Raw genomic sequence first — 24,664 nt, 5'->3', positions numbered from 1 at the left:
TGCAGGCTTAATTAAAATTTCCAAAGAAAAATGCTGTCATAGATAGGTGCATGGATTAGGAGTCGGATACAGTTAGCAGTAAACATTGGTGGTGTCCATTAAATTTTATAAATGTGTCTTATGGCTGAATAAGTCGAACTAGTTGAGAAAAGACAGCAGTGTTTACTGTGCTTTTCCTCCCCGCTGGTCTATATATAGTCTGGCTTCATTAGTGTGACACAGAGCAAGGCCTTTGTAATTAAATCTTAGTCACTCGCTACTCCTTCCAGTTGGAGCAGCATGATTAAGGACCGGGGGGTGACTCTTTGATGGGACTGAGTCATGATGAGATAATGAAAAGCCAGGTTGTGATGGATCCTCCTGATCTTCCCTCTCGCAGAATCACGTACTGCCACCTGCCCTTCCAGAGCAAATGGCTTTACATCGGCACGGAAAGAGGAAACATCCACATCGTCAACGTGGAGTCCTTCACTCTCTCAGGCTACGTCATCATGTGGAACAAAGCCATCGAACTGTGAGTCTGTTATTTCCCTCCTCTCTGCTTTCTCTCTCTCTCTCTCTTCTCTGCGTGCTGCTTATTTGCATATCTTCTTTGTGCACTTGTGTGAGTTGACAGTGAACCAGGAAAAGTCTGAGGCGCACAGGAATGTGTTTGCAGATACAGTGTGTGTCCTGCGAGCTGAGAATACTGTAGCTCTGATCAGTGTGAGGGCGGCATGGAGGTGGTGATTGTGCCTCGCCAGAACTTGCTGCTGAGACTTCTGGAGGTGTTTTGCTGCCTGATTTAACGGAACATCTGTGATAGGAAGTGCCCACTTGATAACCCCGGTGAATTTCGCTGTGTCACCCACTCCCCCGTGTAAACACCCACTGTGAGGATCACAAGGAAATTTACATCACATCCTGCAGAAAGGTGAATGTTGAACATTTCCTGCAGGATGGGATGTAACTTGGCAGACATCACATTCAGGTAAAATTAGATTTAGGTGTAAAAAAAAAAAACTGTCACACAGCACACTGGCTAATTACTTTAAATATGTACCATCAAACCTGGTGGTTAAGACACACTTTTAGTACCTATTTTTCATCTATAAAGTGGGCTGTGTCCTATATACCAGTGACACGGGTAAAATGCTGACATGGTTGTCATAACCACAAGTGTAACTGCCACTTTCACCCACTGCACATGTCCTGACATGGCTGAAAATTCGCCCACATTTGGCTGTCGATTGCATTGTGGTTATGTCAGCTGGCCTCCTGTTCAGAGGCTGTTGTCCTGGAAGTGGGCGGCCCAGGTTCACATCCGGTCTGTGGCTCCTTATCCTGCATTCCTTACTCTCTGTCCTATCTGGATAGGGTGTCGTAATCAGGTTCTGTGCATCAGATCACCTAACTTTGTAATCAGTGAGATCACTGGTACAATCAGATTTTGTTTTGGGATTTATCAGCTAGTTTAATGGTTGGTCTCTTCAGCTATATAGTGTACTGATACATCCTAAAGGTGGGAGATAAACCAGATAAAAGGAGCACAGTCATCCTTTTTCAGTCAACAACAAACTTTTAATTCCTTTGTTCATCCTCAAATAAGGATAAGTGAATAACACATGTAACATGTTCAGTTATGGGAATTATTTAGCGTATTCAAGTCCATTCAGTAGGCTTAACAGTACAATTAGTTTCATAAATAAAAAGAAATAAATCTCAGTATATTAAAGGGATATTTCTGTATTTTTAAAGTTGAGTTGTAAGAGGTGCTTGGAGATTGTAGTGGCATTGGCCTCCAGTGATTTCAGTGAGCATTGCCCCTTTATTCAGGATGCTCTTGGGGAAGCTACAGATGGGTATGGCTGCTAGGTGTAGTTTTCTGAGTTTTAGGTAAAAATAGGCCAAAAAACAATTGCACACTACATAGAAACTTTTTTGAAGCGTCTCATTTCTCACCCAGAAAGCCTCTTGGTTTGGCACTATTTTGCAATGCAAGTCTGGGCTACATGTTCTTCTGCCTTAGTGTATCTGTGCAGCTGTTTGGCTCTGAGGGCTTCGCCAGAGGAAACAAGAAGTATCTAAGTGAAAACAGCACTAAAGTGAGCAGTTTTGAGTTGAGTGACAACGTTGTGCTGTCTGCTGTGGATACGAAGGATACTTTTATGAAGTTCTACTTTCCAGACTCAGCAGAAAGACAGGGAGAGAAACTTTAGTGGAGACTGGTTAGCTTACCTGATGGTGTAAGTGTGAAAACTGTGTCCACAAGAGGTAGTGTTGTCACGAGTGGGACTGTAGATGCCTGCAGCCTGCATCACTCCCCATCCAGAGTTCCTTGCCTTATTGAACTCCAGTGTTTAATGAACTGTCTTTAACTTTCTGAAGATAATTTTCAGAAGCTAACCCCAACTAGAAGAGCTGAATGGAAATTTTTCATACATGTTAGTTTATGGCTCTTGCTTTATTGTCATAAGGGCTGATGTTTAGACAAGCTAGTTTGGCACAATATATGTTTACCTTCTGAAAACGTGTCAGCTGTTGAAGAGGAGAACTGAGCTGAAATAAGTAGTTTGAGCTTAATTGGGTGTAACTTGGTCCTGTTTGAAGGAGTCATGCTCTACTATTGCAAAGTACCACATACAGTCCAACTTAAAAAAATACAGAAATATCCCTTTAATGTTCTAAGATTTATTGGCTTGTATTTATGGAATTGCTCTAATTTGCCTGAGCTAAGCAAACATTTGTTCATTTTAACCTTTTATTTGCAGCTTTGAACAAACAGCTTACCTGGTTGCACCACCTGACAGTTTGCAAGCGCAAGGTTAAACAGCAGGTATATCTCCAGCCTAAGCTGGCTGACTGGATGATTTCAACAAGAATGTCTTTACAGATTTCAACACTGGATTAATACTTTGAACTAAAAGGAATCAAAAAACAATGCTTGGAGGACTTAAACACAGTTGCTTTAAGTAGTAGTAAGCTTAACCAGGAGATCAGAATGGTACCTCCCAACATCAATTCCAATATTTTTTCATTTTTAGTAACTGTTGACTTATTGTGATTGGATGCTGATCAATTGGGGGTAACCAAACCTAACCTAAAATTTATCCCACAGATCCTTGAAAAGTCTTACAAATCTTAAATTGTACTTTTTAAATCTAAGGCCATAAAAAAGTTTTTTAAAAAAGTCATATTTTTACTCATGAGAGGTTTTAGATTCTAGAAGGCACTTTGACAAAGACAATCTACATTTCTAGCTAGATTTATTCAATTTTTTGGCATATATGCAGTATGCTTGAATACCCTATATCAGTGGTTCCTAACCTTTATTCCTTAGGCCCCTACTCTTATCTGAGAAAAGTAAACCCCCGAGGACCCATTTGGAAAAAGTACAAATTTGATTATCCCAGAAGATAATCAAATTTGTTTTTATGAACCAGATATGTGTCATATCAGAATTCAGTTCTGTCTAGTGTATTTAGAGATCTCACACACCTCTCTTTTTCTTACCGTTTGCAGCAAAAAAAAAAAAAAAAAAACAAAAACAAATGGTGTTAATTTTCATCAGCTCTGGTCTTGGAAAAGGTCTTAAAAGTCTTTGATCTGATTCCTTAAAATCAACAGGAAAAAGAAATGCTACAATAGAGCAAAAGTTCAAAATAGTCCATTTGTGATACCATTTTGTCCACCCCAGTCAAGCATAGGTCTCCACTAATGATACGATATGATATATTGTCCTCTTGGGAAATTTGTCTTGGACTCAGACACATTCAGCCGACACCGCATTAGAACTCCCCAAACAGAACAGTCTGGAACTAGAACCAGAAAAACCTGTGTTTATGAGAAGTATATTTGGAAGCAGAGCTGGATAAATACCATCTAGACTAAAAAAAACAAACATAAGTTGGATGAAAAAAGTCCTAAAATAAAAAAAGAGCGACGATTACTTTCAGGACAAACTTCAGCCTGTAGAAGTTTCTCTTCACAGGTATTCTTCCACCTGCCAGCGAGCTCAGAGGAATAATTTCATATTGACTGGCAGCTAAAATTGGAAGCAGAGTAAGAGTGTGTTTGTGTGCTATGAGTGTGTGTGCGTGTGTGGAGGCCGCTGGTGGATCTGATAAATTGCCGTTTTAGATCTGGGAGTTGAAAGTGTCAGAACACCAAAGTATGCCATCAGCTCAGATAAATGTCTGAGAAACAGACAGCGGAGATGGGAAATGATTTTGGCTGTCTGACTGTGCAGATGATTAAAGAAAAGAGCTCCTGGCTGCAGTGTGAAATGTAAAAACAAAATATTCAGTCGGTTTCTATGCAGAGGAGTTGTGCCATCTTTGATAGAGAAATCTTTCCAACACTCTGGCTTTAGTGATGCATGTTGATAATATAGGTACGTCATCGATATCAGCTGTTAGGGCTTTAAAATAAAGCTAGGCATCACCTCTTGATGAATTTATCTGCAGATATGACAGGAGGGAAAGCTCTAATTATTTTCATGCAGGAGGAGCAAATTCAGATGATAGGATGCCAGAATCACTACAGATTTCACACTCTGTATCGCTTAAGAATAACTAGTTTTATCAAATGCCAAGAGAGTATGCACAGTTTGAAAAGTAATGTATTTTAGGTCTGTGCACCTGTAAAAAGAGATACCAGCAGACTTGCTCATACCAAAAATAGATTTGGTATGAGCCATTTTCAGAGTTTAATCCATGGTGGCACTGTTATGAAGATGTACCATTATTACATCTTTGTATATTCATATTGATTCTGCAACGGTATAACATTGGTGTCCTAGTCTCTGATTTTGAGAGTTCATAAGTCTTGTAAACATCAGAGATGTTTCCTACCGACTAATGCCAAATCCAATTAAATGCAAATTTGAATTGTGTTTGTTTTTAAAAATAAACACCCAGAAATCAGTCAAAATTTAGCAAGCATCTGCAGATAAATGATGTGAAATAGGTTTACCAAGTGTGGATAATGTTGGCTGTGCTAGTACCATGAGTCTTCGATCCTTTTTGCAGGTTAACTGAAATTGGTCACACATTGCTTTGCTCACATGGTAAGTCTAAGCTGATACAGCCTACATACAACTATATCTTATATTAGTGATCAAAATACTGCCAGATCATGCTACACGAAATGCTACAGAAGCTGTCTGTGAACTTTTGTTTACATGTAGGTCATAGAGTTCATGGCTTTCACATGATGTCACACACTTATGGAACCAATATGGTGGGCAAGAAATGCTTCCGAGTGCACGCTATGGAGAAGTTGATAGTCTTGGTTATCACCTATATGTTTTGAGGTACTTTTATATTTTACTTTTTGATGAAGAAAGTTGTTGTTCAACTGGATGCACTAACCAATGAGGAGACAAGCTGGGGTATACTTCTGTCAAACCTCTTAAAGGTCCTGTAAAGTGATAAAAAGAAAATCTGTTTTAGGCTTGTTGTATAACAGTTGGCTGTGTTACAAACCACCAGGCCAAATTTCAGTCATGGAAAACATTAAGTTTATAAAATTAAGCTTCAAAATTATGAAAAATGAGGCAAATCTGCTCTAGAGATCTGCTCAGAGAAACATGATCCTCTCTAAAATAAAATAGAATGCCAATACCTGATTGGAGAACTTATTGGTTTCCTATATTGGACCTGTCTAACCTGACAAGCCGGATGGACTTGTTTCACACATCCATCTGGGAAAGCTTCAGTAAGAAACATTTGAGAAAAGGCAGAGGCTTTGAAAAATCCTACGAGTATGATTGAGTGAACATTCTGTCTGTCACATCTCTACGGGCCAATCAGTGCAACAAAGCATATGACATAGCTGCTATCAAGCTGTGCATGCACAGCTACTGAGGAATTACGCGAAACATGGTGACTATAGACATGTAAGTACTCGACTTTTGTCGTTTTTGAAAAGAAAACAACTCACTGCTGTTCTTTGTTCTTCTTTTAACGAAGAAATGTCGTCAAGTTCTGATAAAAGTCACGCTTTAGCAGCATCCACGCTAATCTCTTCCTCCATAACTGCACCAGCTTTTGCTGCTGCTTGTTTACGTCGCGACTCTGCTGCGCTTGTAAGTACTGCTCCTCGTAGCTGATTGGTCCTGTCACTTTCTAACCGGGCCCAAACAGTTCAGATGAGAGCTTTGCAAGATGGATTCGCCAGGGAAAAACAAGGAAACGGGCGTATCCATCTGCTTTGCAAGGTTAGGACCTGTCAGCTCTCAACCTACTTCTTTAAATCACCCAGGACTAAAGACAAGTGAATCATGGACTAAAACTCACCTTCAGGAAGTAACATGTTTGTTCTTGCTGCGCCTTCTTCAAATGAAAAACAGACAAGTACTCCATCAATCAGCCTGTCCCCTGACCTTATGGTGAACTTTGGCTAGAGCACTGCTGCCAATTTTTGTTCAAATAATGTTTGTTTGCACAAATTTCCATGGCACACCAAGACTTGCCTCAAGGCACACCATTGTGCCTTGCAACTGCAGTAGACAGTCTTACTTAACAGACTTCTCCTACTCCTGACATGAAATATTATCTTAACTTGACCAACTTTTTTAAAACTAACATTACAGCTCGAGAACACTGACTTAAAGCTGACAGTGGGGGTGCAGATGGCCTAGGTGGTTAGGTCACGCCCCATGTACGCGGGCAGCCCAGATTCAAGTCCAGCCTGTGGCTCTTTCACCACATGCCCCTGTTTCCTGCACCATCCTCTGTCCTATCTCTCCAATAAAGGCAAGAAAAAGCCCCAAAAATACATGTTCATAAAAACTGATTGTGATCCTGATATGATCATGAAATAACAGGAACTGGCAAAAGCTAGCTAATTAGCTCTCACCTATGCTTTGGTGAGGAAGAATTTTATTCCCTTTACTTCCCAAATGTCAGCTTTATTGATCCCAAACTCACTGAAAATTGTGTAGACTATACCCTGGCAGTGGTACAAGAAGAAGTAGGGTTGTCCCGATCAGCATTTCTGGCCTCTGATCAGGATCCAATTTCTTAATGTTGAATATCTACCAATACCAAGTCCTGATCCCATACTCATAATTACCTAGATTAGACTTCAAAATTTTTTTGTTTGCAACAATAACTGAAGTAAACTGAATAACTATTATTTATCTCAAACTTATTCCATTTAACTCAGTACAGCCAACATTGTTGTATCAAACGTAAAATCACATTTCTGCTCAGAATGGTGTAATAACTCTGTTTTGCTTTAATTATTTGTCAAAAAAAAAATGAAGTTACATTTTTACTTAGTGCTGTGTTTGAATAAAGGCAGACAATCAAAAATCCACTTAAAAGTGGTCAAAACAGCTGACAGACCTGAGCAGTCAAAAAAAGTGAACTCAAATAACCTCAGTTCAACTTAGAGGTGGTGAAAGCCCTGTCAATAGTCACAAAAAAAATAATTCAATAAATGAATTTGAAATATTATAATTCCACTTAGAAGTTGACTGTGGAATATCCAAGAGCGATGAAATTTCACAAACTGTATTACATCAAAGCTTGAAGTCACTGAGCTCTTCAGGATGACCCATTTGTATTACAAAAAGAGACTGCATTGCTTGGTGGTTGATTTTGACACCTGTGGACACAACTCTGACCTGAATTTAACAAGTTATCAGGGGTGGCCAAATACTTCTGTCCATGCTGTGTATCCCTTCATCTGTGCAGCCAATCAGAGGGTTGCCGAGCTCTTTCCAGCGGTTTGCAAACAAGTGCAGAGAAAAAAATTGGGGTGAAATGTATGGAAGCCCTAAATGGACACACATGGAAGAGAGTGTGTCCAGAGTGTGTTGCTTCTTGAAGCTGGCTGTTGCTGTAGTGAGGTCACCGTATTCCGCTGCATGTTTCGTTTGGAGATGAATGATCAAATTTGTAGAGTTAAACGCAGATCTGCTGCTACCACCTCATTAAACGGTCGTGTTACAGATGCTGCAGCTAGCCACTGGACTGTTTTCACTGTCACGATTGAAGTTTTCCACACCGCTGACATTTTAAACACAGGACTGTTAATGTTGCTACCGCTACTGGTGGGTTTACAACCTGTTGTAAATTGTGCTCAGTCTGCAACAGCCGAGGTAAATGATTGGCTGGGCTGATTGCATCAAATTGTTGATCTCCGATCAATTAGAAATTCTTATATTGGCCCTGATCCGATACATACTATCGGGACCGGGACAACCCTGAGGATAAGGATTCTACACCACTGTAGATACACTGGTATGTAAACATCACTGAAGCTAAGTTCTGGCGGGGACTTTTCAGATTTTAGTAATTCAGATTGTATCTTGGAGTTTGTTTAAGGGACCAAGATGATGTAAATGAGGTGTTTTGAAAAGACAGAGAATAAAATGATAAAATGCCCAGTGCTGCCACGCCAGATAGTGTTCAGTGGTTCCACTGTGTATGATGTTTTTCCCTTCAGGCCTCTGTGCAGTGATGTAACTGAAAGCTATCACAAGAGCATTATTGCAACATGGCAGTAAAATGGTTATTAGTAATCTGACAGGCTTTCAGATTGTTTACAGCAAACTCTGACCCTACCATTCAAATGTTGCAGAAATGAAGTCTCATTAGGCCAGGAAAAAGTTTTCCAGTCCTCTGTTGTCTAATTTTGGGTAGCCCATGTGAATTGTAGCTTCAGTTTCCTGTTCTTAGCTGACAGGAGTTCAATTCATTGATGTATGCGTTGGTTTTAATGAGTATTTGAATTATTGTTGCCTTTCTGTTAGCTTGAACTAGTCTGGTCATTCTCCTCTGACCTCTGCCTTCAGCAAGGCATTTTGGCCCTGAGAACTGCTGCACGCTCGATATTTTCTGTTTTTGGGCAGAGATGGTTGTGCATGAAAATCTCTGCAGATCAGCAGTTTCTGCAGTTCTCAGACCAGACAGTCTGGCACCAACGACCATGGCACAGTTAAAGCACACCATCTTGACCTTGTCTATATACCTTAATGCATTAGTTCCTGCCCCGTGATTGGCTGGTCAGATATGTGCATCAATGAAGAGTTAAACAAGTATACCTAATGAAGTGATCAGTGATAGTTTCCAGAGCTTCCAGACTTTCCCTGACCTGGTGCATGATACACTAACCGAGTAAAGGTGCACAAGCAGGGAAACCTTACTCGTAAAACAATGCATATTTGGAATGCATAGAATGCAATGCATATATTCACATCCTGCAGGTCTGTTGCAATGTCTGGACACTAATCAGATCCGGAAAAAATTACAGCTTACAGTCTTTTTGCCAGATTTGATTCACTTGCTGCAGGAAAAAATTCTCTGCTCAGTAGTTTATCATCATATTAGTCTAACTTGCCACCTACAGTGGACAAAAATAGCAAATGGAAGCTTTAATGTCCATATTTAGTGTAGCAGTGAAAAAAGCCCTCATGAATTCAGTTTTAACTCATTACCGGCTTGTGAAATGGGGATTACCTCTCCTCTCAGTCGAAAGACTATATAACCCATGCTGTGTGAATACATTTGTTCTCATTATACATTAAAAACAGCTCTTTCCATGGGTGCTGTATCATGTGGTGATTAGCGGCTGGAGGCTGGAGTTGATATTCTGCTCCGTCCCTGCCTTTTTACTCACCGCTACATCTGCGACTGTATCGACTCATCAGCAGCAATGAGATCATTAGCCGATGGAGCCAGACCACATTCAGAGGCAGCAACACTTTCTTTAGGCCAGACCTTCACTTCCTCCGTGGCCCTTGCTCTGTTGCCACGGTGATACTGTTTCCACACACTATAATCTCTCACAGACCCTCAAGTGACCCTGCTCTCCCTCTCTCTCCCTCTATTTGTCTCTCTCATATGTCATCTCTCTCTGCTGCACTGATGCACATTTTCATCTTATTTTCCTGCCTCTTTCCTTGTGCAAAAACAGACAATCTAGCGTTGTATATTTCCCTTTCTTTTATTAATATCCTTCTTAATTACCTCCCTAACTTTTTCCGCCTCTGAAAGCCAGCCTGAAGATTTTAAAGAGGCTTTTTTTTAGATGCATTTTAATCATCAGGACTGCATCAAGCATGTCTGTAACTCTCTTGAACTCACTCACATCTTCTCTCTTTTTCTTCTTTGTTCTCTACATTTCCACAGATCCACAAAGACACACCCAGGGCCTGTGGTGCACATCAGTGATAACCCCATGGATGAAGGAAAGGTAACTAAGAGCACTTAGATCATGATCAGACTGAAGATTTCTAATCTAAAAACTTGCTCAAAATTGAACCCTTTCTGTCATCTGGTTGCATACTCGTCCCTTTTTTTGTCATTTCCAGCACAGGCAATTCAATGCCAGTAACTCTTTCACATTAATGAAGGAGGTTGATGGCTGAAAATTTTCAACTTAATAAAATGTTGATAGAAACCATCAGATTTAAGGGTCAAAATCAAACAGAAAAGATGCCTTTTAGCTGCACCCTTCACTTAAACTGTCACATAGAAAAGATGGAGATAGACCACATGTAAAGTGAGCTCTGCAGCCATGACCATATCCACACATTTCTAGTGCTCATAAAATATTCAGCTAATGTAACTAATCTTTATGCCCACAAACCTTCCTTTTTGTATAATGCAACAGGTTTATGCTGCTAGTTTTGTTTTGCTGTTTTATATTGAATGGTACACAGGATTCTACGGTTATCATTTGCATTAATTTACCATTTACATGGGATCTCTGTTAGTTGTCAAGCTATTTTTCCTGGGGTTGAGACAAAGGAAAACAGTATAAAACATTAAAAAATTAAACAATAAACAGCATCAGCTGAGATTGATAAAAGTGGCTTGCAAGTAGATTATTTTTAGGTCAGCCTTAATGCAAACATTGTATCTGGTCAAAATGTGCTAAAGCAAGATAGACTGAACTGCATACTTGCCTTCTATCTCTCAAGAAGGCATTTTAGTATTTGATGTTTAGTAGTGGCATAGTTACTTGATATATCAGATTGTGCAAACAACCCAAAGGGTAATATGATGACTCTGTCATTCCTTTTATTTTTTGTCAGGTTAAGGATCAAGTAAACACACCCATATTAAAAATGACCTAGTGTGCAAAAATCTCTCCTGTCAAAAGGTTTTGCACACCTAACAGTATGGCCCCTCTAAAGGCACCCAAACCTTGCTACAATGGAGAATTTTGCTAAGTGTGTTTGGTAAATACACTTTCTGGAGTTTAGCTTCTATTAAAAAGATTGCTTAAGTCAAAAAGCAATGGGCTCTATGCACGCATCGCCTCTGCATTTGGCATTAGGCGGCTCCCAACTTTCAGTTGGGAGATTAAAACGCAGAAGAGAATGGTGTATGATGGCAGATTCGTTGCAGTTTACTTGCTGTTTGCATGAGTTACCCAAGCTGACTGTCAATGACGGGTTGAATTTAGCTGAAGATGGGCATTGCAGCACACAGCAATGGTGTCCAGAAGTGCTTTTAAACCATTTTTGAAACATCAGTTTAGCATGCCATTATGATAAAGAGTAAACACTAACACAATCAAAACAAACAACAAAAACCTGATGAATAAACATAGTATAAGACGGTTTCGATTCTGTTTTCGCTTAGCACGTATCATTGGGCGGAAGTTGTCAAGTGGCCTAGTTTTCCACTGGAAACACATCACGCCCTGCCATGCATAGAGCCTATTATTATTAGGCAGGGCCCAAAGATCTGTTTCTGCTTTGACACTTGACGGTTGGGCTGTACTGTTGGGCATGCAAAGAGCATCAAGGGTTCTCTATCTTTTTAGTGCTTTACAACATATGTTTTAAACAGGGTAAAAAAATTGGAAAACATTTTTTTAATGAAAAGAAAACAATAATTTAAATATATGCACAGATGCTTAAAAATTGTGTGAAATAAATCAAGCCTATTTCATTGAAAAGTATAATGCCTACTTGCTCTTTATTTTAAGACTTTTTAAGATGAACATCATCCTTATTTACTTCAGTTTTTCCCCTTTATACCACAAAGTTTCAATGAAATGTTTCAGTTTGGGGTCTGCCTGTATATTTTCACCCTCTAAAAGGTGAAAGTGCAATACAAGCAATCTTCAGTACAATAGTAATGATTTATGTCAGTAATGTACTTTACATGTTGTTAATTCTCCATAACTGTTAGGAACATTAGCAGTACATTAGTGACAAGCACACAATATAAAAATAAGAAGAAGATGCTTTTAATAGTTAGGATTATATTAACTTAGTTGTTTTAAGTAATTTAAAAAGTTTGTACTAACTTTATACGGTAGTTTGTTTGACTTCAACCTTGTTTATTTATGGAAGAGGTGCTACAAGAAACAGTTCTTTCTAAGTGTTAATCTTTGTAAAGAAAAATCATGTTTGACAGGTGTAAAGTGCTGCTCATTTGAACCCATACTATCAGTCAGCTGATAATGGACACATGTTGATGCGGCCATGTTAACTCCAGGCTGAGGTGATGTGTGGTCTCACCACAGTCAGCTGAGCTGTGCTTTGTCTTCTTGTTATTGCAGCTTCTCATTGGATTTGAGTGCGGTGTTGTGGTGTTGTGGGATTTGAAGTGCAAAAAAGCTGACTACCGCTACAATTACGATGAGGTAAGGCTTTATTTCCTCTCTGCTCGGTTCAAACGAGGGTTAAAAGTCACTTTGTTCTCCTTTTCTAAGTCTTGTCACAACATGTGGTGTGGTTTTGTACTTTCAGCACATGATGGAACTGTGAATCATGAAACTTTTCCTAACAACACCTGACACAGCTGAACCTTGTGATTGTTTGTTGATTTGTTAACACCTGAGCATCATGAAGTGAAGTTCCTTATTCATGTACCAGACTTCAATAAAATACAAATCCAGTGGATGAAATGAAGTAAAAAAACAACAATTCTTGATAATTGTACCAATAACATGAATTCAGACATAATGAACAAAAATGTCCTCTTTGTGTTTCATGAAGATTTGAGTATGAAAAACTGCAGCTTTGTAGATTATGAAAGGATACATGTTGTGATAGTGTTTATTCTGATCGCCATCACATTAATCATAGCCATTAAAACCAGAAACTAATAATTAAACAACTGAAACAGGAATTTTCTTTGCAGACAAAGCAGAAACATTTTATCCCTCTGAGCCATAGAGATCTGTTGTTGTTCAAAAAGTACTGAAAAGCACTTCAGATGGCCAGACTGGTGCTCCAGACATCTTATCTTGTATTAGAGTAATAAAGAAAAAAGTCTCTGTAATATCCGAGCTGTTTCCATTAACACAGTCCTAATGCCAAGGGTACATAGAGGAGCAGTAATGTTCATAAATCCTCACTGAAAAAGGATCCCTTGTCTATATGCTATTTGCAGTGCGATGTTATATGATTTTGTTCAATGGGATATGTTATGCTATGATATCATATGATATAATTCAATCTGCTATGATACGATACAGTCTGACTGGACTATAATACTTTAAAGCAGGATACATTTTTAAAGATTTAATTGTACACCATACAGTCAGAAATGCTAGATACAAGGGCTGCTTGATTATTTGGATTAATTTTGTTTTTTTGTTTTTTTTCAGTTTTTAAGTTTTGAATGTTTAGGTAAATGGACTGAGGGGCAGCCACAATAGTTTTAGCATATTCTGCAAGTGATTTTGCATTGTACCAGAGCTGACTCCTAAAAACCCAAAGTAGTTTCTTATGACTGAGATTCTTTTCCTTTTTTTAACCAGCAGCTGCCTTTCTGTCTTCTTTAGCTCTCCGGCTTCTCAGAATAAACCTAGCACTCGCCGTGGCTCCATCTGCTCCTTAGTTATACTAAAGTGAGAGCTGTTTTGGTTGGAGGAGCAGAGTACACACGGCTGTAAGAAAGGGAGGGTTTGTTTCCTATACCTCTCCTAATAAAACCTATGAAAAATGAGCGTAACATAATATGCAGTACAGTAACCGTTTAATTGTATGAAGTTGAAATCAGTGAATAGCCAGGCACTATTAGATACCTTATAATAAAAATCTGATATGATTCTATACTTTACAGTGAGACATGTTTTGATCCAGTATGACATGATACAATCTGATATGATGTGGTGTAGGGCTGGGAAATTAGTCGCAAATGAGATTAAATTGCAGTATGGCATGCTGAAATTTACATATCGCAGATGTTGCAATATTGCTTTAACCTGAAATATGTCTAAATACCAGTTAAATAAATTCATTTTTTGCTGCAGTAGATATTTTATGCATATTTTATGCAACATTCAAGTGTCATTTTTTAAAAATGGTTTACAAAAATGTTTCTTTTTGTTTTTTATGTAAGTTTTTTAATTAAAACAAGTGATAAAAACAATAATCCCCATTCAATAAAGCAACTGATATAAAATTTGCAATATGAGCAACAACAATTGCAATTAGATATGTTTTTTTAATCACTCTGCCCTAGTTCATTCTATCCAATATTGATGAAGCTTAGCATTAGTTTACGTCATACCCTTAGCCGCGATTGGCTGATATACAGCTGACATATATTATTGCTTCCAATCTTTCACAGCCAATCACAGCTCTTTCTCTCAACACAGCAGTCCAGTTAAGGATGACATACTCACTAATCCCTGCTTGCATCAATGCTGCTGCTGGCAAAGCTTTACTCCCTCCACCCCAGCCTCCTCCTTTAGAGCTTAAAGCTTGTTGCATCCTCATTTTCATGCTACTATGGATTAATTGCTGCTTGACTAATCCAGGCAGCATCTCTAGAGCAGAGCTTTCTCCGCCAAGTAAAACTGTAGTAGATCTATTTTGCAATAAAATGGTTAATTGTATGATGAGTAATATAAAATGATTTATTGCTTGAATTTGTTGAGACATACACAAGATGAGGAACCTAATTATAATTGCATATCAAATTGCATTTGCAATTCTTGGATAAAAAATCACAGATTATTTTTGCAAATCTTTCAGTCCAAATGTGGTGTCACCAAACAGCAACCTGTGGTGTACAAAAATGCAGCCAATGTGAAGTGAGGCTGGCTGCAAAAGCTCTGGAGGTCGCATAAGCAGCCCATTTTTACACCAGGCATTAACATTTTTACAGTCTGGGTAAAAAAAAACAAAAAAAAAACTGTTTTGTTCAGAGTATTATACGTCTGTTTTTGACACACGCTGTACAGTGAGAAAATATTTTTATAACACATCTGATGGATTTTTAGTATACATGTTATGGATAATTGGAGCATGGCTGATATGACTGAAAGCCTGCATAGTGTAGCTGTTTGTCAGTAGGCTCAAGACCGGCTTTATCTATGATGGTTGGGTTTAGACAATGTTTTCAATATGGAGGCACTGATTGCATTCAAAGGCTTGCGTCAAATGGCTTATGTCAGTCAGGCTTTGTTCAATATTTTCTTCAGTCAATGGATAGCGACAGTGCACTGTGATGCAAGCAATATCAACAGCAACTTAACCAGGTGATCAGATTGGCGACTCCAACATCATTGGTAAAAGCATCATTTCCAAAAAATCAAGATTTATTTTTGGGCTTTTTATGCCTTTAATGATAGAGGAGGACAGTGGATAGAATCAGAAACAGGGATGAGAGAGTTGGGGAGAGACATACAAGAAAGTGCCACAGGCCAGATTTGAACCCCGGCCGACCGTATACATGGGGCGTGCCTTAAACCACTAGGCCTCCTGCGCCCCATTTCCAGATTTTGTGATCACTTTCGGCCAGGTGATCATGAACAACTACTGACAAATTGGGCTACCCTTAGGAAAAATGCATAAATAAACCTAAAAGAAATCTCTTAAAAAATAAATGATGAAAACAGAAAAGCAAAAATGTTACCATAGAGGAAAAGTCCAAAATAGTCAACTAGTAATAGAATTTTGTTAGCCTCATATTAGAACTGGACGACATTTCTTTACTGAAAGAAGACCAAAGAATCACACTAAAAGCTTTTGTTGGCAGAAAAATATGTTTTGTTCTTTCCTTGACCTGCTTTGGCAAGAGTCTGATTTACCAGCTGGCTCCAGTGGAAGTCCACAATGATAATGGCTACCTGTCATTCTGACAAGACTGATTGGACTCATGAAGTGTTGGTCCAGTCACCCTTTGAATTTTTTTTTTTTTTTTTAAAGGTTCTGTTCTTTCCAAAAACCGACTATGGGCTGTTGCCCAGATTGATGTGAACTTCATCCCCTGCAGCAGACATGTGAGAGTCTACCCAAGTGTCAGGTTACTTAAAGACATACATCTTCAGAAGGATAAGCTCAAGTGACAGAGACAGACAAAGCTTTTTAAGAGACAGACTGTTTTTCTTTTGGTTGTGCTCTTAGTTGTAGCATTTGTTAAAAATAAAGATATAAAACTCCCCAGCCTAATCCTAAATCCCTAATCCTTCCCTAAAAGGTTGCCCACAGTGCTGCTACACATCTTATTTGCTGTTGCACAGCTGTGAAATGTGTGTGTCCTCTCTTATCTCACTCTAATGATGTGCTGCTGTGTGTCTTCCAGGCGATCCACTCAGTCGCCTGGCACCACGAGGGTAAACAGTTTGTCTGCAGCCACTCCGATGGCACGCTGACCACATGGAATGTACGAGCCCCGGCCAAGCCTGCACAGATCATCACACCACATGGTAGGGGCCGGTCTACGCACACACTTATAGTGTTTATACACATAGACGCAAGCAGGGTTGGTGGATGCAAGCCAAGTGTGTCTTTAAAAGCACACATTGACACTTAAAGTCCTTTCAGTCTTAGAGTTGAACCCGTAAAAATTACATGTAGTAGCAGCACAATAATGCATTTAATCACCATATCACCTGTGCTAGCTGGGATAAGATGCAATCTGTGCCATTTGATTTTATAGGAAAGCAGCCTAAAGATGGAAAAAAGCCAGAGCCATGCAAGCCTATCCTCAAGGTGGAGTACAAAACAACGAGGGCGGGGTAAGTGTGATGGTCTGAAGTCCACACCCATCCTGTGTCTTAACCGACTCTGGTTTGGATCCATATCCTGTTCTGAAAGTGCCCTTTCCTGTTATTCTGTCACGACAATATATAAAACAGGCTGATCCTGTTGATGATGACCTTCTCCTGCTGAAAGGCCATGTCTCATTATTTCTATGTTCCACCAACTTTGTTTTGTTGTGATAATTAGCTAAATTATTTCTGATTAGGACGAATGATTTGTCGTTCCATTGAGGTTGCATGTTAATTGTGTTTTGATTCTCATTAATGTAATTATCATTATCAGGAGAGAACGGGCTTTTTGCTTCAAGGTCACAAAGTAAAAGAAGAAAACTTTCCATTAAAAAACTCCTGACATACAAAATTTCATTGAAGGTGATCTAATTATCCCTTACAGTTTTTCCTCAGGTATTAAAGGACAGGGATTAATATAGTTGTCATTATAATTAAAAAGTAGGCTAGTCCTATTGGAGATGGTCTTAAAATGGGGGCAAAGTGTCTCCAGAGGAAGCACAACAGTAAAAATTTGGTCTCCCCCTTCAACGATTAACGGTGATTGGACCTTGTAGCTTTGGAATTTATTGAATAAACAATTAAAATGTTTGTGTGTATGTGTGTGTTTTTGTGTGTGTTTCCTATACTCAGGGACCCATTTATGGTCCTATCAGGCGGTCTGTCTTATGATACAGTGGGGAGGAGAGCCTGTCTGACTGTGATGCATGGAAAGAGCACTGCTGTTTTGGAGATGGACTATCCCATAGTGGATTTCCTAACGCTGTGTGAAACTCCATATCCCAATGGTGAGCTGCAAACCTCAGCCCTGCACATTTAGTCTCTTTTCTGGCTCTCTGAAATGATATATTTGTAATTTTTTTCTCGTTTGATTTGTTTTTTCCCCCCAGACTTTCAGGAACCGTATGCTGTGGTTGTCCTCCTCGAGAAGGATTTAGTTGTAATAGACCTCGGACAGATCGGGTATTCATGTTACTTTCTTAATACTTGGGATATGCAACAAAAGAAATTAGGTATTGTTGTAGGTTTGTTGTGATATAAAAAATTCATGCAACGTTTGGTTCAGTACAGTTTTGTCACGGTTTAGCTCATTAAACTCTGATCTTGCCTTTATTTCCTTAATCTGTGTCCGCCCAGCCTCTCTCATTGTGATGTGAAATGTGTGTCTTTTAAGGCATCCAGATCATTTGGCTCAGCTTAGTATAACTGGTTGTTTGGCTCCAAAACAGCCCTTCATTTGGTACCAGTTTGGCTTTTTTAAATGTAGATTAAATGACAAAAAGGGTGGAGCAAAGGAAACTGGCACTCAAACAGGAGCTAGCTACAGCGGCTCACGTTAAAGAGCCATTTTATAGAACAGGCTCGTTTGCCATCGGTATATCATTACGCGGTCTCTCACCCCACATGGCCTTAATCATCAACAGAGCAGATTAGAGAGGGTAACAGAAAACTCCATTAACACTTGTAGTTAAGAGAAGAACTTTATTCTGACTCTGATGACACTACAAGCCGAAACGTGTTGGTCTAATAAAGTTTTCTAAACTTCAAGTGTTGCTGGAGCTTTCTATTTTCTTCAACACTTAATTCATCCTCCATGCACTTTGGACGTTTGTGAGGTTGTGCCAGAAATACGTGCTTCAGCTCTACAGATCAGAGAGGGTAAAATGACTCTTAATGAAAACACAAGGTCTGCACACAAGGACGCTCCCATTAGAGGATGTTTTTAACAACAACAAGCAACGTGTTGAGCCAAAAAGCATGTTGGCACATTACTTTAAGACTGAGGCAAAGCCTGTTGGCTCAAAACATCACTTGTTGTTTCAGAATAAGTCTTAGCCAGAGATTCCTGGAATGCAGACTTTTTTTTGCGTATTTGTGATTGTTCGTTTTTGGAAGGGTATGTGTGCCTCACTTGGATCTTCTAAAATCCCTCTTAACACACCTCACACCACTGGAAAATATGGCAAGATAATCTTCAGAACTATTAGATAATCGGGCCTTTGCTGCCTTTGGCTGGAAGAGGGAATCGGGCTTAACTTTGGCCTGATTATCTTGTAGTTTCTACTTAGCTCTGTATAAAAACAATATATTTATACAGTTCAGTCAGTGTGCAGGACCTTGTCTGCATCTTACAAAGTAGGTATAGTTTTAAAGCTTCAGCACTTTTTGATCAGTGGATCCACCACCTTAGACCAGTTCAGATAAATTACTGACTGGAACTTTGCCTTTAGGGAAATTTCTCCTGCATCAGGAGCATAAGTCAGAAAGTCATAAGTCAGTCAGAAATATGTGATCCAAATCTTTCAGACGGTAATAAATGAGCAAAAATAGTGCTCAATTAAAGGATAATTCACCAGTGTAGTCCAGTAATTGAGACACATAATGAATATATTGAGTTTTTGACACGTTAGAGCTGCCAGAGCTCCCTGAAATAACAAAATATCCAACTTTAATTAAGCACAGAAGGGAATTGTTATGTAGTCAAGCAAGCATTATGCTCTTTTTATTTTAATCTTAATGTTTATTACTTCTCCCCCTGGGTGCATGGCAGCTCTGTTTACTGTTTTGTTCTAATTATACTGTAAAAAGCGGACACTGTAATTCCAAATCCCAGGCTCCTCTCTTTCTTGGAAAGATATTTCTACTGCTCTTGCGTCATGCTTTGTTGGTGTGTGCTATTAAAATTTCACCCACTTACTGTAATTGATACAGGCAGCTTGCCATTATAGAAATAAGGAAGATGTAAACCTGGATTTACTTCAAGCACGAAGTTGTGAATCCAGCTCATTATTGATGCTCTGAAGCTCACAGTTTATGATCATCAGCTGATAGTGTTTCTGAGGTCAAAGATGACTAAATATGTCAGCATCATATGGTCACAGTCCAGCTCACTGTTGATTTCTATTCCAGACCTCACTGTTTCAATGTCAAAATATGATTCGCTGAAATATTTAGATGTAGAGTCATAGAGATTTGAAAAATTTGAATGAGTTGGTCGGTAAGTCGAGAGTACACAACAGTATTGATTTGCAGCACAGGAGTTGTCGTTGCGTCTGAACTTGATAGACGTGCAGATAAAACACAGACATGGGTGTTTCCCAGTCTTACTTACAGCTCACTGTCTTGGCAGGTACCCAATATTTGAGAATCCATATCCTCTGACTATCCATGAATCACCCGTGACCTGCTGTGAGTACTTTGCTGACTGCCCTGCTGAACTTATTCCTGCACTTTACTCTGTGGGCAGCCGGCAAAAAAGACAAGGCTACAGTAAGAAGGTAAACAACTCCAGGGGTCAAATGTTTTAAACATTGGAAATAATTTTTTGAAGCATTTTATATCCCTATGAAATAGAAAAGAAGCTTTGCAGAAACACTTTGATGTGCATTAATTTATAAATTGAACTTGTGTTTTCCCAGGAATGGCCCATTAGTGGAGGAAACTGGGGCCAAGGCACTCAGAGTTATCCAGAGATCATAATCACAGGGTAAATGTCTAATAATTGACAAGTAAAGTTATTTTATCCAACTTGCATTATTCCAGTGAACAAATGATCTCATATTGTTTTATTTTCTCTCCATTAAATAGACATGCTGATGGATCGATCAAATTTTGGGATGCTTCTGCATGTGAGTTGTTTTGTAATTTTATCCAACATTTTTATAGGATGCTTTGTGTAATACCTTAAGTCTGTTGCCATTAGCAGATGTGATATAATTACTTTAACAGTTGAAAACCTACAGAACATTTTGGATTCAGTCAAACCTGTAATAAAACTACAAAAGCAGCTAAACCCTCAGAATCTTTTTATCAAATAAACATAGGAATTTGATCAGTTAGGAACTACTTCTAACATTTTATTACAAAGTATTTAAATTCTACATTTTGTTATTTAAAAAGTGCATTGCAGCTGCCCTCTACAAGTTGAAAACAACAACTGGAACTCAATTTCTTTGAAGAATGTCTAGTGGTTGATCTGGTGCATCCAAAAAATTAGGATATCATGTAAAAGTTCCTTTTTTCCCATGATTTACTTCAGGAAGTTAAACATTTATAAATTCTAGATTAATCTCTCTTATAAAGTGAAATATTTAAAGTATTTTTATGTTTTAACCCTGATGCTTACAACTCACGCAAGTCCACTATTTCAAAGTATTTTAATATTGTGGAAAAAGTCCAATTTGCAAAGGTTTCCTTAGCCTTCATTCTCTCACTCTGGTTCAGTACACACAACCACAATCATGGGAGGACTGCTGACTTGACAAGCAGGGTAAGACACAGAGGGTCATTACTGAAAGTGCAGGCTGTTCTCAGAGGCTGTATCAAAGCATATTTGTGGAAAGTTGGCTGGAAGGGAAAAGTGTGGTAAGAAAGGTGCACAAAAAACACAGATGGGCTCACCCTTCAGAGGATTGTCAAACAAAACAGATTCAAGAACTTAAAGGAGGCCTCACAAGGAGTGGACTGAGGCTGGAGTCAGTGGATGAAGAGCCACCACACACAGGCAGGTCCAGTAAGTGGACTACAACTGTCTAGTGTTGAGTCTCCTGAACCACAGATGTCATCAGTGTTTCATCTGGGCTAAGGAGAAAGAGAACTGGACTGTTGTTCAGTGGTCCAAAGTCTTGTTTTCAGATGCAAGCTAATTTTTGAATTTAATTTGGAAATTAAGGTCCCAAAGTCTAGAGGAAGATCAGAGAGGAACAGAATCCAAGGCACCTGGAAGTCTGGTGTTTTCAGTTTCCAAAGTCAGTGATGTTTGAGGTGCCATGTCATCTGCTGTTGTTGGTCTGCTGTGCTTGATCAAGTCCAGAGTTCTACCATTCTACCAGTCATTTATAGAGATACTGAAGTGGGTGAAGCCAAAACTACCAGAAACTGGTTTGCTGACCATGGTATTACTGTGCTTGAGCCAGCCAACTGGCCTCACCTGATCCCCATAGAGAATCTCTAGGGGAATGTCAAGAGGAAAATGGGAGACACCAGACTCAAGTTGAAGGCTGCCTTTAAAGTGACCTGAGTTTCAAAACACTCCGGCAGTGCCACAGACTGATTGCCGTGTTGCAATGATGCAGTAATTTGTGCAGAAGGAGCCTTGACCAAGTACTGAGTGCATAAATGAGCATAATTTTCCAGATAGGTAATATTTCTGTATTATAAATCCTTTTTGATTTTTGTTTTATTATTCTAATATTTTGAGATAGTGTATTTTTTAAGCTGTAAGCTGTAATCATCAAGATAAAAACAAAAAAGTCATGAAATATTTCAATTTGTATGAGATGAATCTAGAATAAGGAGGTGGTTTTGGGTCCTGAGGCTAGACCAGTTGAGAACCACTGCTCCAAAACATATATGCTAGCTTTAAATGGTCTTAGATTTTAAAGAAGCACAACTTACTGAATTTAAAGCTAAGACACAATCTTGTACATGTACAACAGTGTCGTCTGCGAAAAAAGAAAGTACTCCTTGAAACCTATTGGAGAAATTATTCATAAATGAAAATCACATTAGCTTATTCAATAGCTACGTTGACTATGCTAAATGCTGCCAGAACTAATTTGGACTTTTTTAAACCTTAAAACACTGTATGTTTCTGACTCCTCGTTTTTTATCCTCTCAAAGTAATGCTTCAAGTGCTGTACAAGCTAAAGACTGCCAAGGTTTTTGAGAGGACTCGTGGGAAGGAGGAGAAGCCAAGTACTGATATAGTAGAGGAGGACCCGTTTGCCATCCAGACTTTGTCCTGGTGCCCAGAGAGCCGGATGCTGTGTGTGGCTGGAGTGTCTGCCCACGTCATCGTCTATAGATTCAGCAAGCAAGAGATCACTACTGAAGAGGTGCAGGTGGGTAAAGGATCATCGTTTATCGCCAAATGTTGTTAGAGACCCACAGAGTTACAGTGATATGTCAACTTGTCTGAGTTTAAATCTAAAGTGAATGTTTTTAGGACTGTGGGGCATTTTAAGAGTCTTCTGTGGCTAGAAAAGACACATTCACAGGTATTTTTAGATGCGTCATTAAGTAAGAGCCTTTTTCTAACAGCTTTTGGAGGTGCGGATGCAGGGTGAGTTTAGTGATGGAGAATCCCCTGATCCAGGAGGGGATCAAACTCCAACACTGCCCACCCCTGGAGCTTCATCCAGCCCTCAGGAGGGCGAGCTCCCCACTCAGCCCTCCACAGGCAGCAACTCCTCCGATGGGCCGCGGGACAATATACCATGCCTGCAGTATGTCCTATTCTTTTCTTGTTTATTTTTTGCTGATGTTTGAATTTTTACCTGCTATTTAGGCCATTGTGAACAAAACAAAGTTGCCCAAAAGGTAATCTTAAAAATGAAGTCATCCTTTTACTCCTCAATCCTTCACAATATTTCCACAATAGTACACCGGAGGGAAATAATCCTCTTACAAAAATATTAAAAAAGGATGAAAATGTTCAGACAGTGGAAGGGTTGATGGGGGAGTAACGGTGATAATAATGATGATCGTGTCAGTGTGGCTCACCCATGAGGTGATAATTCTTTCCAGTGTCATGTGTAGCCTGCTGTCTCATCCCGCTGTGTGTTTGATGCAGGGTGCGGAGCTCCCCGCTGAAGCAGTCTCCGGGCTACCAGGTGGAGCTGGTGATCCAACTGGTGTGGGTGAGCGGGGAGCCACCTCAGCCAATCACAAGCCTGGCTATCAACTCCTCCTACGGCCTGTAAGTCCATACTGCCTGCACACATGATGGTTTAACACAAGGACACTGTGACTTAATGCACAAATCAGTCTTGATAGTGGTGTATATTCTTGTTTACTTAAAATATAGACTTTGAAAGAGGACAAAACAACAGCCCTCTCAAAGTGAAGATTTAGAGCTCCCCCTACTGACAGGTTGCAGTATAGGTTGCAAACTTTTAAATAAAGATGCACATCAAATAAACTTTTCCAGCACTCAGATTCTGTCATTAGGAATGGGTGGTTACACGGTTCTACCATGTACCAGGGTATTAAAAATAGTCATAGTATTGCTTTAATTACTGTCATGATGCTGTGTAATGAGCGCATGTTTAAAATAAATGCCTCCAGAATATGTGCCCATCTCCTCCAGCAGCACAACTGTGCTTGTGAGGATGCTTAAAACATGATAAATGAAATCCCACTAATGATCTCAAGACAATATGGCAAATGATGAACTTGTACACCTAGTTATACTGGTGCATATATACTTGCACATCGCGTGCCATGGCCTGGCATCGCACTCTAGTCTCTTTAAAGTCAAATTGTTGCACATGCACCACCGCCTGTAATGTGATCCATGGCACCGTGAGTTTAAAAGCATGGTAATTCTTCTTTCTGTGTGTGGATAAGTGATGAGAAATTATGAAGTTTAGGCTATGAATACAAAAAATAAATAGAGGTTAAAGACTATATAATAACCACAGGTGCTGCATGCTGCAGCAGAAAAATCAAGCAGAAAAATCAAAAATCAACCATCAACAATTTTGAAAACATTTAAACCTGTCTTAACCCCCTTTTTATGTGAAATATAGATGAAGTTAATTTGTGCTTGTTGATTATTTTAGGCTCTGCAACTTTTCATGAGCTTTCCATGAAGTGAATTTGTGGCCTGACAGAGTTTACCAGGCTGTGCAATGTGGAAATAAACAATAATTAAGGCTCATCTTTATCTGTTTAGAAGCACACCGAGCATAACTTCACATTC

At 39.2% G+C, this 24,664-nt stretch overlaps 1 protein-coding gene across 3 annotated transcripts in view; it reads left to right on the top strand.

Annotated features, from left to right (window-relative positions):
* stxbp5b (syntaxin binding protein 5b (tomosyn)) overlaps nt 1-24,664 on the top strand; it is a 72,600-nt gene that overhangs the window by 24,859 nt on the left and 23,077 nt on the right. For all 3 annotated transcript variants that reach the window (XM_041812008.1, XM_041812007.1, XM_041812006.1), the window contains exons 5-17: nt 380-514; nt 10,122-10,185; nt 12,511-12,594; nt 16,491-16,614; nt 16,848-16,926; nt 17,593-17,747; nt 17,850-17,922; nt 20,090-20,237; nt 20,379-20,446; nt 20,548-20,588; nt 22,582-22,802; nt 23,002-23,186; nt 23,534-23,659. In XM_041812008.1, the coding sequence (XP_041667942.1) occupies nt 380-514; nt 10,122-10,185; nt 12,511-12,594; nt 16,491-16,614; nt 16,848-16,926; nt 17,593-17,747; nt 17,850-17,922; nt 20,090-20,237; nt 20,379-20,446; nt 20,548-20,588; nt 22,582-22,802; nt 23,002-23,186; nt 23,534-23,659 (1,503 nt within the window). The remainder of the gene's footprint in view (nt 1-379; nt 515-10,121; nt 10,186-12,510; nt 12,595-16,490; nt 16,615-16,847; nt 16,927-17,592; nt 17,748-17,849; nt 17,923-20,089; nt 20,238-20,378; nt 20,447-20,547; nt 20,589-22,581; nt 22,803-23,001; nt 23,187-23,533; nt 23,660-24,664) is intronic.

The sequence above is a fragment of the Cheilinus undulatus genome, linkage group 18 (genome assembly GCF_018320785.1).
Source record: "Cheilinus undulatus linkage group 18, ASM1832078v1, whole genome shotgun sequence".
Classification (NCBI taxonomy): Eukaryota; Metazoa; Chordata; class Actinopteri; order Labriformes; family Labridae; genus Cheilinus; species Cheilinus undulatus.
The sequence above is the reverse complement of the archived record's forward strand: the minus strand, read 5'-3'. Positions and strand labels throughout refer to the sequence as shown.